The sequence below is a fragment of the Lissotriton vulgaris genome, chromosome 5, assembly GCF_964263255.1.
Source record: "Lissotriton vulgaris chromosome 5, aLisVul1.2, whole genome shotgun sequence".
NCBI lineage: Eukaryota > Metazoa > Chordata > Amphibia > Caudata > Salamandridae > Lissotriton > Lissotriton vulgaris.
The window spans coordinates 498,098,142-498,114,690 of NC_141693.1; the positions used below are offsets into that span (position 1 = coordinate 498,098,142).

The following is a 16,549-nucleotide window of genomic DNA, read 5'->3' on the forward strand; positions in this document are numbered from 1 at the left end:
AACTTTCTATAACATGGAAATTGGAAAAAACGAGGAGAACACATTTCTCCTCGTTACTCCTCACCTTAGGAGGCATATGGATTTGATGCTTCCCAAGTGTTACACCATATTGTAAATCTGGGGCAGCATCAAATTCCATGGGTGTTGCGTAGGAAAACCCACTGCAATACCCATTGACCGCCTCCTGGGCGAAGAGTAAGGCAATGCAGCAAATTGCTCTGTACCACCTTTCTCACGATTTATAAGGCCACTCAAAGCCACACAGAGTGGCTTTTCTTGGCTTCATTTAATCTTTATGAGAGCCTTGCGTCATATATGTACCAATTTACATAGTGAAAACGTTCGCAGGGTTCTCATAAATGAGCCTCATACCCCCAGATTCATCAAGATTACATTTTGCTATTCCTTATTAGCGAAAAATACCGATTCGCTATTAAGGAATAGCAAAATGCTATTCATCAAGAAATCACTTCAAAAATACAGATTTCTAAACATTCCTTAATTGCGACTCGCAAATTGCGAGTCGCAATTAAGGAATATCTCCCAATTCATTCCTATGGGCCTAGAGGCCCATAGGAGTGAATGGGAAGACAATCTCAATTTGCTAATCGCAATTAGCAATTCGCAAATTGAGATTGTGATTTCAAGGGTGCATGGGTGTCCAAAGGACACCCTGTTGCACCCCTGAAATTGATGTGTGCACATATGTTGCGCACACACATTCCCTTAGGGCATGTGTGTGCGCAACATGAAACTTTGAAAAATGCACTTTAGTGCATTTTTCAAAGTTTTTGCTATTTACCAGTTTTTGTATTTACCAGATTGCGAATTCGCAATTTTAAAATGGTTCATGAATTGCATTTAAGGAATCTCAAATTGAGATTCCTTAAATGCAATTCATCGCAATTTAGCGATTTCTAGAATTGCAATTTTTGCATTTGAGATGATGAATCCCAAATGCAAAAATACCGCTCACAAAGGTCCAGATTCTCAGAATCTGGCCCTTTGCGAGCCGATTTTAGTTTGATGAATCTGGTATTTAAAATAGCCTACAAGGATAATTTTCTTTTTTCTTTTCTTTTCAGGAGTTCCATTACCACTGTTTACATTGAGGTGCTACCCCCAAATAACCAGAGCCCTCCTCGCTTTCCACAGTCAATGTACAACTTGGAACTTAGCGAAGCAATGCGGATTGGAGCTGTTCTCTTAAATCTTCAGGTACTATAGCTGTTCTGTTTTCCTAGAGTATTCATGTGCAGTGTGTAAAGATCTATTGCTGGTTTGGGAAAGGAGAAGAAAAAACTTTGGGTTACCTGCTCTGAAAACAAAATGTTTGCTAACCGGCTCATGGTGCACTGTTATTGGAGTAGTTGTATATCTATACTACTATTATAAAGAGAGAGCCCAAACCTTTGAGGCCGGTAAGCTCAGGAACCACAGCGCCAACCGGGACACCGCATGCAGCATTGGAAAGGTGAGGCAAAGCAGATGGACATAGGCTATACACCAGCGCAACATATACTTTGCAAGGGACAAAGCACGTTGTGGGACAAAGTAGTCCGCTGGAAGTAGCACCGGCTCTGAGGAGCATACGCCGCCTGCAGCGTGGGAATAGCGCCTGGGCAGGGAATAGCGTCTGTGCAGGGGTGTGAGAATAGCGTCCTATGACGTGGGCAGATCGTCCAATGGTGTGTGCGGATAGCGTCGTATCTAATAGCGTCTGTGCAGGGGTGTGAGAATAGCGTCCTATGACGTGGGCAGAGTGTCCCATGGTGTGTGCGGATAGCGCCGTATCACGTAGATGGTAATGACGTCTCAGTGCTTCTGGGCACATTGTGCAGGCCAAGAAGGATGAGGCGCATGTGCACACTGTGTCATTGGGGTAAATTCGGGACACACACAGCATCGCGTACAGAAGCACCCGGGAACATTGTGCAGGCCAAAACGGGTAAGGCGTGTTTCCGCACTGTGTCATTGGGGGGGATTGCAGACTCGCACAGCATCTGCATCAGCACAGCACAGCATCGCAGTGCCGCTTTGGAACACTGTGAGGCCATACACGCTGAACGTTGGCACCGTCATTATTAAATGCAGAGCCTGACATTCTTTTTTATACCCAGACAACATCGGGACGGGCTGCTAGTATATATATATGAGAATTATTGAATGAACTAGAACATCAATGCACCTTAACTGAATTGATTGTTCTATAGTGTGTCTTTTGCCTTCAAATAATCGTGCACTGCCATAAGTGATAGACCACCAAATAACAACTAATAATCTAGAATCACCAAGCACAGTGTTTGACACTGGTGGAGAGGAAACTATAGGTTTCAAAAGTTCAACATGTAGAAACTATACAATGTCCTTGTTATGTGTTTGCGTTTTGTTCATGTTCATCTCTCATGCATGTAACAATGTATCGTTTACATTTTCTTCACTTACCTTGAAGCACATGTTAATTGTAGTTCAAGTGTACCATTATTACTCCACGTGTTACCATAAAGAGCAGCAAACAGAATTAAGGGAAATAAGGGAACAATTTCAGAACCTTTGAAAGAACCCTTTGGATTTTTTGTGGGGTGACTATGGTTGAAGAGGGGGTTACGTTTGGGATGCAGGGTTTTGTGTTTTGTGAGTATATACTGAACATGGATATCTTTGTTCATTTTTTTAACATGTTGCCTCCATTTTATTATCTGCTTCTTTTCATCACATTCTGCCCTTTGATTCTCTGTTTCACTCTCCAATTTTTTTTACACACCAAAGCAATTCCAAACGGATAGCCGTGAAGATATCTGCTGTTCCATTTTGAATGTCATTGAACAGTTTAACAGCTATTTCCCTTATCTCAGCTGTTCTCATTAAGATTTTTAATCATCTCTCTCTGCAGTTTTTCTGTGGTCAACAAACTTCTACTAGTCAGTTATTGCATGTCCCTTTCCTGTCCACTTATTTTCACTGAATTTTCACCATATCATATGTATCCCTCTATCTTGGAATGTATAGTTTTTTTCTCCAAAGATAGGTCTCTCTTCAGTCTTCTGAGTTAGCGTAAATCTATACTACTATTATAAAGGAAGAACTTTGAAACTTTGAGGCGGGTAAACTCGGGAACCACAGCGCCAATCCACACACCCGATACATCGTTGAAATTGTCAGGGTGTGCAGATGGACATAGGCTATATAAATGTAAAAAATATACGTTATTTAAAAAATTTACGAGAAAAAAAAAAGTAGTCCCATAGAAGTAGCGCCGGCCGCAACGTGCGTGCTGACATCAGTGCTATGCCTCTGCTGTGCCTCTGCGCCGTAATTATTAATGACGTGTTGTTGGTTCCTGCAGAGACCGGGAGCTCCGTTTGAATGTATGCCGCACCATGGCGCAAGAAGAAATGTGTAGGAGACATTAATGATTTGTAGATCCAGTCATCTAACCACTCATTGCTCTTACCTGACCCATCACTACAAGAATGGGAGTAGAGCACATGAGTTTTGCTTCTAGGAAAAGACGTGCTTCGCTGTTCTTTTTCCAAAACTCGGGTAAGGTTCGTAGCTAGGCCTCCCTTTGCACACCTCTTTTCGCGTTTTGGAGGGTCTGAGGAGAGTCTTCCTGTGCAAGTGCTTATAATCATGGTCACTGCACTCATGCTATTTTCGTGTTGTTTGCCACATTTGCCACATTATCCATCAACTGCTGCATAATCTGAAGACTTTAACAAAAATATGTTTTGTTTGTAGCTCACACTGATCAACAGTGACTAAAAGTGTGGTTACAAGTTGCAGTGCAATGGAAGGCCCCTCACAATGTTTGACTGGTCACCTTTCTCTTGAATATTGCTATATCAGGGTGTTAAACTTTTATTAATGAAGTAAAACCGACGCACAGACAGTGTTAAGAATTGTAATAACGAAGTAATACTATCACAAAATGCGATGCATTATGTTGCATAGTTTGCCTTTTCTTGCCATCAAATGAAGTCAACTCTGAGGCATGATCGTCCCCGCCACACAGTTCAATTAACCCAGATTATAATTAACTGGTTCTGCCCTGGGCCTAATGAATTAGTACCCCTCATGCAGCTGTGCGGATTTTAAATGTATGAACATTTATGTCCCACTTGCTCCCCGGACATTTTGATTACCAGCAGCAGTCGGGGTGAAGAAAACATTTTCATGGTCGAAATTCACTGTCCAGGTGTACACTTTAGCACTGTGTGATCTTCATAATGCCCATCTGTAGCAGCAGAGGTGTTACCGCTCTTTCCTGTCACTTTTCTGTGTGTGGGGGTTATACTGCAAACCACAGACTCTAACATGCAGTCACAGCTGTTGCTCTCCCCCCTGCTGCAACTGAGCAGGAAGGACTAATCTTCTCAGACCACTGAGCAGTGATGGGAGATTAGCCCACAACACAATTACACTGAGAGGAAAGCCAGTGGCGTAGTGCAAAATGATTGCCCCCCCTACAGAATGTGATATGGTACACGAGTCTCCCATATCGATATCGAGATCGGCATTAGTCTTTGGGCTGCACGGGGCCACCCTTTGAAGAATTTTTGGTACACTGGTAGTGACAGTCGCTCATTCCCCAAGCATTATTATATATGGCACTGAGTTGAGGGCCCGTGGAGAATCTGCTCAAACCCTTACAGGAGATTGTGGAAGAGAAAATAATGCCAACTTATTTTTATTTAGCTATCCATACCACCATTTTGTCATTTTAAAGTGCTGTTATCAATGAGTTCTTCTTTTCACAGAGTTGATGGTTCTCAGTTGACTGTCCTCGGAAGGATGGAAGGTTGCGTTGGCCTTGGTAAGATTCAAACTTATGGCCTGTAGTCTGGAACAGGCATTAGCAGTGATTATTTAACTAATAGAGGCAAATGTCCTACTAAATGAGGTAGAAAACAGAGGAAGGGGAAGCAAGATTTCAAAGAATACTGGCGTGGAAATCTATACTACTATTATAAAGGAAGAACTTTGAACCTTTTAGGTGGATAAACTCAGGAACCACAGCGCCAATCCACACACCCGATACATCGTTGAAATTGTCAGGGTGTGCAGATGGACATAGGCTATATAAATTACCAAAAATATACGTTATTTAAAAGATTTAAGAGAAAAAAAAAGTAGTCCCATGGAAGTAGCGCCGGCCGCGACGTGCTTGCTGACATCAGGAGCGCGGGGAGGAGCAACGTCCAGGAGCGCGAGGAGGAGCGGCGGACATGAGCGCGGGGAGGAGCGGCGGACATGAGCGCGGGGAGGAGCGGCGGACAGGCGGGGAGGAGCGGTGAGGAGCGGCGGACAGGCTGGGAGGAGCGGAGAGGAGCGGCGGACAGGCGGGGAGGAGAGGGGAGGAGCAGCGGGGAGCGGCGGACCGGTGAACTCAGGAGCGCGGGGAAGTGCGGCAGATGAGGTAAGGCTCCGGGGGACCCACGGACAATGTCGAGGTGGGCGGGGGCCCTGAAGCCAAGGTCGGGACGGGCTGCTACTCCGGGTGACCCATGGACAATGTCGGGCGGGCGGGGGCCGGGGCGGGCGGGGGCCCTGAAGCCTGATTGCTCCCGGACAAGGTCGGGACGGGCTGCTAGTTATCATATATGGGTGAGGACATACCTCTAGAAAAAAATGACCGTCTCCTGTATGGATTTCAAATTGAAAGTCGCAAGTAGGCGGAACGATGTGAACATATTTATCATGAAGTATATCTTCCCAGCACCAAGGCACTAACACCAAGTACTAAGGCCCAAATGGGGAGCAATGGGTGCTTCCCATTTCACTCTTGACTATTGCAACCTATTGCCAACCTATTTTGTGTTACTACTTATATTATTCCATCTTGACATATCATTGCTCCCTGGACCCACTTAATGGCAGCAGCAGTGCGACCCCATTGTGCAGGTGCCCAGCCACAACTCCCCACTTACCTGGAGTGGTCCTCCTACCAGTCAAGGCCCATTCAAACCCATCTATGTGCCACTGATTCTGAACTCCTCTCTCTATCGCTAACTTCTCTTGCTCTTCCCCTCTCACTCGTGCTTCATCAATCTATTTTATTTTTTGGCCTGTTTTTGCCTTTTACTTGTGCCTTTTTGTCCTTATCATCTTTTCTGGCTTTTGCCTATTTGTGCCCCTTTTTGCCTTCCACTCTTGCCTCTTTGCTTCCCTGTTTTTTTCTAAGCTTTTGCCTCTTTTTGCCTTCTCTCATGCCTCTTTACTCCTTTCTGCTTCATCATATTTTGCCATCTCCTCTGTCCCCCTTCATTCAACTCTTCCGAAGCTCCCAGAGGCCTTCACCCATTCCCCCTCTTGCCTCTGCTCCTTACCTGTTCTCCTGCACGTCTTCACTTCTCTTCTTCCCACCTTCATATGCCTGGATCATGCCCAGAGCCACAAGCACTGGTCCGTCAACCCCCCCAGTGCTACACCTCTGACGCAATTCAGGTCATTTCCTGGTTTAAAAGAAAAGCTATTTGTAAATTTTGCTTACTTTGATCAGAAATTAAATTCTTTAACACACTCCAAATTCTAATGAGAGGGGGTGTGATTGTGCTGGGTAGAAAGGGGGCAGAGGCACCACCTGAGGGTATGCTAGGTCATCATATGGCAATAGATGTAGGACTTCATACGTGTATTTGGTTGAACACTGACAAAATATCACTGTGAAATATGGTTCTTTAACGTTTCCACATTATGGCACTTTAATTTGAGAATTATTGAACATTTAAGGAGGACGTTTTATGACATAAAACCACCTCCAAGACATACAAAACACGAAACACTTAAAACCTGGGAACTTACAGTTCACCTAAGGTAGAGAGAGAAATTTGAAGGATGGATCAAGAAAGCCATATGCACTTGTGCGGATGCTAAATGGAATGCAGAGTAGAACACTTTCCGAACTGATATGATCGAGGGAGCTAGATTATACCCTGCACTAAGAAAAACAAGAAAGAGGCAGATGATAAAGAAAATGTAGCTGAGGACAGTGATAGTGATTCAAATGAGTATTTTATAACCAAATTATTATTAAACAATGCAACTCCCATACATGTGACCCAAACTGGAGGAGTGAGAATTTAGATGTGCATACATCACAAGTAGATGCACATTCTAATTTGATAGTATGGGGTTAAGGTATGAAAATCCCTCTAAATTAAACTGCTTTAAATGCCCAAGATTCACTGACTGTTCCTCTCACAATTGGTCCTGTAGATCCTCTATATAAACTTGGAGTGGCAGGAAATAATACACATACTTTGTTCCTACTGGGATGAGTACTCAGGTAGAAATCTGGTGGGTTCATAGGCAAGATTGCGCCTGCTGCTGCCGACGCGTAGCTAATCGCTCCTGCTGGACCTCGCGGTAATCATCTTTGAGGAGTAGCGAGACAGTTTTCTTAATCGCTCACACATTGTTTTCTGCTGCTGCTTATATTGCCGGAATGCCTCAGAAGCTCCTTTGCAAGATTGTAGACTGAAAATCAACACTTTGTTTCACGGACCTTTGAGAGCACTGCTGTGCCAGCGTTTGATGTTGGAGACATGCTCAGCGTAGCTGCGAGGCTGAACCGGTATCGGCGTAGTTGGTGGGCGTTACCGCCAAAGAATACTGATAGGATCGGATCCAGGAGATGCCACAGAAGGGCATGTGAGGGAGACCCCGCGGTCAAGAAACTGGGAGCTCGGAGAAGGTTGCAGAAGACGCTCAGGTGAGAGATGTCAACCCGAGCAATGCTGCGGATTTGGCAAGAATGGCGATGCTGCTGCTGTAAGCGCTAAGGGAGGCATGATTGGGAAAATATACCAGCACTTTTCGCTGCAGCCAAGGACCAGCGGACGGCAAAAAAAGCTGAATTTTCACTGGAAGGAGTAGCTGACTTGGCAGATTCAACTGACGGGGGCTCCTGAGTGCGATAAATGTGAATGTAATTACAAATCCACTACCCACAGAGGATAATAATTGAGGATGTTTGGGGCCTCCACTTAGTGCACCTGTTAGCTTTTCTAATAACAATCCGCCTTCTTTGGAAGATTTGGATGGGGCCGTGGATGGTATTAGAGGATATGGAGACAGGGTTTCGGGGGCTGAAGGGGAGATTCAATACTCTAATGTCCCGACAACCTGCCTGGGTCTTGAGCAATTACAAATACCTGATGCAAAATCGGGGGACTCTTATTCGCTTTCTGAGCAATCTATGTCGTTCTGTGAGGATTTGGCTACAAAAAATACGACACAATTGAGTATAGCAGACTGTAGTGATCACAGCAGTCTGTTCTTGGAAGAGTCAGGGGAGTTTGCTGAAAATCACCCTTATACTGTACGGAAAAAAATTGGAATTGAATACTAATACAAATACAAATAAAGATGACACAGTAAAGGAGCAAATCAACGCTGACAGAGAAAAATATCCCTAACTTTAATTTATCGATCCATTATGTCCCACCAGGATGAAACTCGAGAAGAGAGCCAAAGAGTGCAAAATTTGTGTCGCAAATACAGACCTCGGTTAGGCGCATTGAAAAATCTCATGTTGACTTTATCGCCAGGATCAATGAGGCTGAATCAAGAATGTCTAATCTGGAGGAGGAACTCACCCAAAAAAAGGGCGCTACTGAGTGCTACAGGCTACTAGGGAGGGCACTCAATGGAAGATGGTGGATTTAGAAAACTGGGCGCGACGAAATAACTTAAGAATACTTCAGATCCCCGAGGGGAAGGAAGGACAGGACCCACGTAGATTTATTATTGATTTGTTTAAAAAAGCATTTCCTTAGTTGACCAGGTGGGACTGGGTCCGAGAGATTGAACGCAACCACAGGTTTCCCTTTAATATTCGTCTTAGAGCTGGTCAGGTGGATCCCAAGCCTAGAGCCTCAGTTCAAATATATCCCAGGATTTCGTCTGACCATGCCCCAATTGTTTTGGAAGTGAGTGCATTAGGTCAGAAGGTCTCACCTCAGACTTTCTCTTTTGATCGGAAATTATGTTTTAATGATGAGTTTGGAGAGCATATGATTTGTTGGATGAAGGACTTTTTTGACAATAATAGGAAGTCTGCCCATAGTGCAATTATTTGGGATACGTTTAAAGCTTGTTTTTGGGGTGAAGTATTTAGTTTCGGACTTTATCAGCAAAGGAAAATTAAATTAGCACTACTGGCTCTGTATGCCGCTTTGAGAGAGGCAGTAGGGCAACTTAACCTTGGGATTACACAGCCAGGTAATAATATTTTGGAGCTAGAAAACTCTGTTGCGGGAGCACAGGCTAAAATCCAGAGTTTATGGAATATTGAGAGGGCCAAAGACTATTTATTCTACAAAAGGCAAAATCATGAGTACGGGGAAACATTTGGCAGATGTCTGGCTTTACAGCTACGCGTGAAAGAATCTTCTCGTTCTATCACCTCTCTGAAGGATAAAAATTGGCCAATCTTGTCAGGATCCACAGCAGATACTGTCTATTATTTGTCAGTTTTAAATTGAATTGTATACAGAACAGGAAGGGGCGGGGTGGACAATAGCGTATTCGTGGAGCAGGGAATAAGATCCTCCTGAGTCGAAAAAACTGGAAAGTCCAATTACAATGGCAGAATTAGAGATGGCCGTTGAAAGTTTTGCCTTAGGAAAAGCGGCTGGGCCAGACAAGATGCCGGCGAGGATTTATAAAATGCGCTTTCATTAGGACGAAATGTTGAATACTTTTCGGGCTGCACAGAAGGGTTATGCTCCAAAGTCATAGGCAGAAGCCACTATAGTGTTTTTTTGTAAAAAGGGTAAAGCCCAAGAACTAGTTGGATCTTATTGTCCGATTTCGTTATTAAACTGGGATAGCAAAATATATTCTAAGATATTGGCCAATCGTTTATCCAAGGTTTTTAGCTCATTAGTCTCTAAAAACCAACATAGGTTCATACCATCCCGAGGGACCACTACACATGTAAATAAAGTGGTCACACTTTTTGATGTTGCCAATATTGAAAATAGAGATTTAGGGCTAATTTAATTGGATGCGGAGAAAGCATTCGATCGGGTCGAGTGGGAGTATTTATGGTAACTGTTGCGTCGTATTGGTTTTGGACAGGGATTTATGACTGCTTTGCAGATACTATATACTTCACCAATTGGTAGAATTAGTGCCATGGATATCAGGATATGTTAAAATCACTAGAGGTACCAGGCAAGTCTGCCCTTGCTCGACACTTTTGTTTGCCTTATATATTAATCCGTTTGTTGAGCAGCTGGGCAGCAACCCCTGTATTAAGCCTTTTTATGTATATGACACCCCATTCTCCGTTTTCGCTTACTCGGATGACATTGCAGTGACAGGGGTGAATGTTTGATTTGCTCAAACGCTCCGTCCATCATCCCATTTTGTTTCACTTTGTTCGCCCTAAGTTGGCAGGGTATGTTCAGACGTGAGTCCCTTACTGACTTGGCCACTGGATTCAAGATAGCCTGGCTGATGAGGATTATGAATCCGAAACCGGTCCCAGGATACTTGTTTCAGGTCCACGTAAGACATGGCTTGGTAGCCCGGGCTGGACTGTTCCCATGAGGCACAGGGTCAGACTGATTTGCATATGGCCATGTCTGAACTGGGGTGGCTGAGTGAGCTAAAGAATGGTGATGGATTAAACCCAGATCAGTTGACTGGGGGTGAGTGTTTGATTTGCTCAAACGCTCCGCCATCATCCCCTTTTGTTTCGCTTTGCAGTGACATTGGCTGATGCACTTCAAGAGATTGAGCAATTAGCAAGACTGTTTGGCCAGGTGTCCGGTTACAAACTTAATGTAACTAAAACACAAATCCTTTGCTCAGACAACATTGTTTTGCAGGATAATAGAGTGTTTAAAGAGTTGACTTACTTTAGCATTAAAATTAGGACATCAATGTCAGAGGTGGTTGACGCCAATTGGAATACGATTGTTAAGGACTCACTTGATAACTGGGGACGACTACAGCTTACTCTAGTCAGTAGAAGTAACTTCATTAAAATGAATATTTTACCAAAGGTCCTATATATATTCAGATCAGTTTCCTTGGAGGTAACAGGTGCTCAGTTGCAACATCTTCAATCTTTGTGTTCAAAGTTTATTTGGGCTCCTGGCAAATCAAGAAGAGCCATTAGATTTATGAAGCTACTGGTGGAGTGAGGTGACTTAGCTATACCAGATTTTACTTTATATTTTTATGTATGTATTTTGTTGAAAATGCGGATACTATTGACACAGGAAGGAATGGTTAGTAAAGCAGAGGCCCCTTCGATTTTTGAGATCTTGTTTGGATCTGAGGCCCGACAAGGCTTATTTAAAGAAATTGATGGTATTTATTTTAAGCGAACAAGATGTAAATTTGTTGAAGAAGCCTTCAAAGTATGGAAGAGAATACAAAAACTATGCTTACTGGAGAAATGATCATACTATACACCTATGAATGCTGTGAAGATTCTTCCTCCCATCTTTTGTGATAATATAGCTCACTCATCGAGGAACAAAGGTATTATAACAATTGGGGATTTCTTTGCCAAGGGGAGGGTCACTCATGTCTTTTGAAGAATTAGTGATATGTTATAATTTGTCTAATCTTCAATTTTTCTAATTTCTTTAAATCCGGGATTATTTATCATGGAGAAATGTTATGGTTGCACCCAATTCATTTGTAGAGGCTGTAAGGCGGCAGGATAAAATTGGGGTGTTGTATGATATTTTATTATCATATAGAGCAGATGATTTAGAGAAACATAATGCTAAATGGTGTAAAATTCTGGATGAACCTAACATATCTATTGAGAATGCTATTGCCAGATCTCGGCTCGTGCTATTGTCAGCTAATTTGAAAGTGCAATTTTTTAAAACTGTTTTTGATTAATACTATACCACTGCTCATATGTTTAAATGAGGGGGAAGCTATCATGGAAAATGTTTCCGGTGTCAGGGAGATAATGCTGATAGCCTGCACATTTTCTTTAGTTGTTGTAAACTGTCTAGATTTATGCATGTTTATAATTATTGGGAGGCCGTTGAGGATCACACCTGCAATATTGTTATTAGGGATGGGGCTGAAACTGATAAAGGTACTCCATTGTATGAATATTGTTATCTTATTTTTATTGCAATGATAATTGCTCGGCCTTGTGTTGCCTCCAATTGGCTTCAAATGGAACGCTCTACATTTGAGCTATGTCGGGCTAAAATGTATTATCTTTTTAATTTAGAATGTAGTTTATTTTCTGGGGGCAAAAAAACGTAAGATTGGTTTGAGAATCTGAGGTGCTTTTTGTGACCATACTTGAATTTGTGAAATTGCTATGCTAACAAGCTGTATTGTTTTGTTTTTATGCTGCTGTGGAGCAATCATATATATATATATAAAAAAAGAAATCTGGTGGGTTTGACATCAAGACCAATTCATCAAAATCTTTTAGTCCTGACACAAGGGAATAGTCCATGTGCTGGAAGTGCAGAGCCTACATTAAATCAGACAGAGTTTGATCCAAATAGAAGGTTTTTCTCAAAGATCGCCACCCTTTTTCAAGCCCAACAGGAATGTGCTTCCCAGTGTTAATAACATTACCCCCAGGAAAGAGAAGCCTATAGTTTTGCCAAGTTCTGACATGTCTCTTTTGAACTCACCACCTGATGCAAATCATGTTTTTTTTATCAGAGAGATAATTCTTCATACTCTGGTAGAACAACCTGGTCTTACTGCCCGAGAACTCGATGATTGATTCAAAGGTATAGCTACCCAGACTGGTAGTGTGAATCCCAGAAAGGGAAAAGACAGTACATCTGGCCAAACTGAAATTAGAATTAGATGAAATGATACTTAGAAATCATGACATGTCCCAATTAAATGCTTACTAAGATGATGAGCATTTGTTCATGTTTAAAGACATTACTAGACGTGCAGCTCCGACTCATGAAACATTGTCTGAGTTGCCTCATAGATAAGAAATTGACTTGCAGAATTCTAAAGCCTTATAGAAAAGTTACTGTTTAAGCTTTAATGACCATGATCTCTCTAACCACCAGAAATTAAATTACAGATAAAAGAATGAATTGCTTATTTTTGATAATGGAGTGAGCTGGTTAGATGGGAAGGCAGATGTGTAAAGAAAAAGGAACCAAAAGTCAGATTTGAGCTGCCTCCATTTGGAACTGAAGAGGAGGATGAGGATATACACATGATTCCAATGAGAGAAGTGCCTGGTGAAGGTTCAGTCCACAGACCTTGGAGCAGGACTGATCTTGTGTCATTCACAAATGATTTTCCAAATTGAGAGAAAACCTAGTGGAATGGTACATACAGGTTGATCGGTTTGTAAAGATATCAAAGGTTCTATGCTTAATGCAGAACACATGGAATTCACAAAGTGTCATTTTTTAAAAAGATTGTTTATGTGCAGGAAGGGGGAATCTCATTTACCGATTCGGTAATAACCAATATTAAGTATTCGGTATTTTTTACCGAATTCTTACCTACATCTGAAATACCGATTTCTAAATACCGAATCATTAAAATTCGGTATTTAGGAATCAGTATTTCCCTATAACCTACATCGGGCCCTATACGAGAAGCAGCAAGCCTGAGAGCTGCTTAATGGGCAGTGTACAGGGAGAGGAAAGTGGATTGGTAGGGGTACTAAGTGAGAAAAACACATTATTTTCTGAAATAACCAAAAATTTTTAAGTCTTTCCAAACAGAAAGGGGGAGAGAAAGTGTGTGTATTTTTGTCTGTATGTGTAAAAATTCCAGGTGAAATATGACAGACACCTCAACGTAAGTGACTAAAGGCACCTGTATGCAACTATTTATCACAAAATACATTTATTAAGGTTGTGTAACACGCCAAACACCACATGTGAAGCTATGCCCCTACATATATATCAACCCCAGAGCAGACCCTAAATATCCTGTAGGGCTGGGTGCAGTGTATTCAAAAAGTTGGACAGGTACTTCTAAGTTTTACATGTCATGGTTGTAGTGTATTGCAAATTAACAATGATGTAGTTCTTATGGCTCATGAGGATTTCTACAGAGCTATGATGTAATTATTAGAGTGCATTGCAGTGAAGGCTGCTTTTGAGTGTTGAGTTCGAAGCTACAGCACCAAAGAGATTCATTGAAGATATGTAAATATATATGTGTGTATCTTTTTGTAAATGTGGCTCCTGATGAATTTACTAGAGCTATGATGTAATAAATAGAGTGTATTGCAATGAAGGCTGCTTTGGAATGTTGAGTCTGCAGTTACTCACAGAGGAATAAAGGTGTGTATTACTAAGCTACATGTGTGGCAAGTACAACCGGCTGGGAAGACTCTACAATGGTCATGAAAAAGCTGAATTTGTTTTCATTATTGCAACTCCTACCACTCCCATAGGATAACATTGTGTTACATTACTTTGGAAGCAAGTAGGAAAGTCATGTTTGGTGTCTGAGGAATTGTAACTTAAAACCTTCTTTAATGTTAAAATTGGATTATAAATTACAGATCTGAAAATGCTACTTTTTCAAAAGTTGCCATTTTACCCTCCTAACAATTTGGTGCCTGCAACCTGTTTTCTGGGCCACATGACTAGCTGTAGTTTGCAGGATGGGCTCTAGAGGGTCTGGGTGTTTGCAGGATGGGCCATCTCTGGCAGGATGGGGGCAGACCTGTCACCTACTACACTTGCACTTAAAAGGCACTGCCTCAGCTCACACACAAAGGATGTCACACTAGCTATTTGTGACCCCAGACAGAATGGGACCAAAGCATGAAGACAAGAAATTCCAGTCACCTCTTTAAGGGGAAAATTCCAGAAGCTTCTCCCACATCAAAATGGGCACCAGGTATTAAAAACAGGACCGTCAGGTCCACTCTTCAGTACACTTCTGGGCCTGTAGATACTTCAGAGGAAGTACTGCCCTGCTGATCAAGGCCCGCCCTGCTGTCTGAAAAGAAATACTGGCCCTGCACCCTTCATACGAGTCTTTAGTGACTCCAGGGGTCAGCAGACTGACCTACTGTTCTAATCTACAAGGACACAACAAGCTTCAGAGGGTTCCCTGCAACTGCCCAGTTAATCTGTCTGGACCTGCAACTTGACCTGTCTGAGCTCTGCTGGCTTCTGTTGGAGTGAGTTCCTGATCCCCTAAAGGTGCTTCCCATTCCTGGGCCCTTGGCATGGCATCCGTTTAGCTCCTCCTTGAGGAAAGGAATAAATCATGAAGTTTTGGGGTATTCACAGCTAAGACCTTGCAGCACACATAAAGCGACAACTCGAAGCGTCGTGAACCTGACTCCTCATGCTACAGCGAGCACCAGCAACAACTGCGATCGAGTTCTGCACTTCGCACTAAAGCATTGACAGGCTGAGGTGACAGCAAACACTACTCTCCAGCAACCACCGTTCACTACACCTGACAGGATCTTTATGCTGCAGCGGCGTCCATCCACAATGCCAGGCCTGTTCTTTGTGGTATAGCAATGACCATCTGCAACACTTTCCTCCTCCCCGTAGCTTCCTCCATGCTCACTGGACTTTGACATGGACTTTGACATAGTTTAAAACTTTTTCTCCTTTTTATGTGAGCTGCACAGTACAGCACGCATGCAAAGTTAGAAATGTTTTCTACAGCTTTGCACCTGCCTCAAGGACGCCTACATTTTTGGTGCACAGCCCTGTCAACAAACGTTAGTAGATAGGACTTTGGGGGAGATTTACAAAAATGGCATGCAACACTGTGCTGCATTGCGCGACAGAGAGGGAGCAGGAGAGAGCCATATTTACGAAGATATGGCTCTCTCCTCCCCTTTCCCTTGCGCCAGTGCTGATTTCTGCTGCTATGCACCATGCACACACCTTAGCGCCGTACCGCTAGGGTGTGTGCATGAATGTAGCATAGGTTTTGTACAGAAAGGAAAACCTTCCTGTACAAAATACTATGCTAGGCACAATGCAAAGTTTATCCCACGTTGCATATGTGCTGCACAGTGAAGCATGCATGTAAAGTCAGAAAGGAAGGAGAAATTAAAGCATTTCATGTTTGGAAGAATGGGGCCCCTGCCTTATGAGATGAACCCTAGCAGGGAAACAATATTTAGGAAAAAGAGAGCACAAATGCACCGGGTAAAGTGCCTGTTTAAAAGAGTGAGAGACGACGTTGCACTAATGAATCAATTAACACTGTATGTGTTCTTGATGTATACTGATATTTTATTTATTATTATTTCATCTTTTTTATAGGAGATTTTTCGCTAATAAGACATCTATACAGACAAGGTGCATTAACATGTGACAGATATATTATGAGAAGGTAATACAGTAACACATTCCCATTCTATATAAATAAAATGGGAATGTGTTACTGTATTCTATGAATTATTCTGACTTTTTGATACTACAATTTTGTATTACCTTCTCATAATATATCTGTCACATGTATAAGCACCTTGTCTGTATAGATGTCTTATTAGCGAAAAATCTCCTATAAAAAAGATGAAATAATAATAAATAAAATATCAGTATACATCAAGAACACATACAGTGTTAATTGA

General features: G+C 42.4%; 1 protein-coding gene across 1 annotated transcript in view; it reads left to right on the plus strand.

The window, feature by feature from the left end:
- Window positions 1–16,549, plus strand: part of PCDH15 (protocadherin related 15) — a 2,701,201-nt gene that overhangs the window by 1,734,716 nt on the left and 949,936 nt on the right. Inside the window, exon 15 of the mRNA XM_086921939.1 lies at window positions 1,086–1,218. Within this exon, the coding sequence (XP_086778065.1) occupies window positions 1,086–1,218 (133 nt within the window). The remainder of the gene's footprint in view (window positions 1–1,085; window positions 1,219–16,549) is intronic.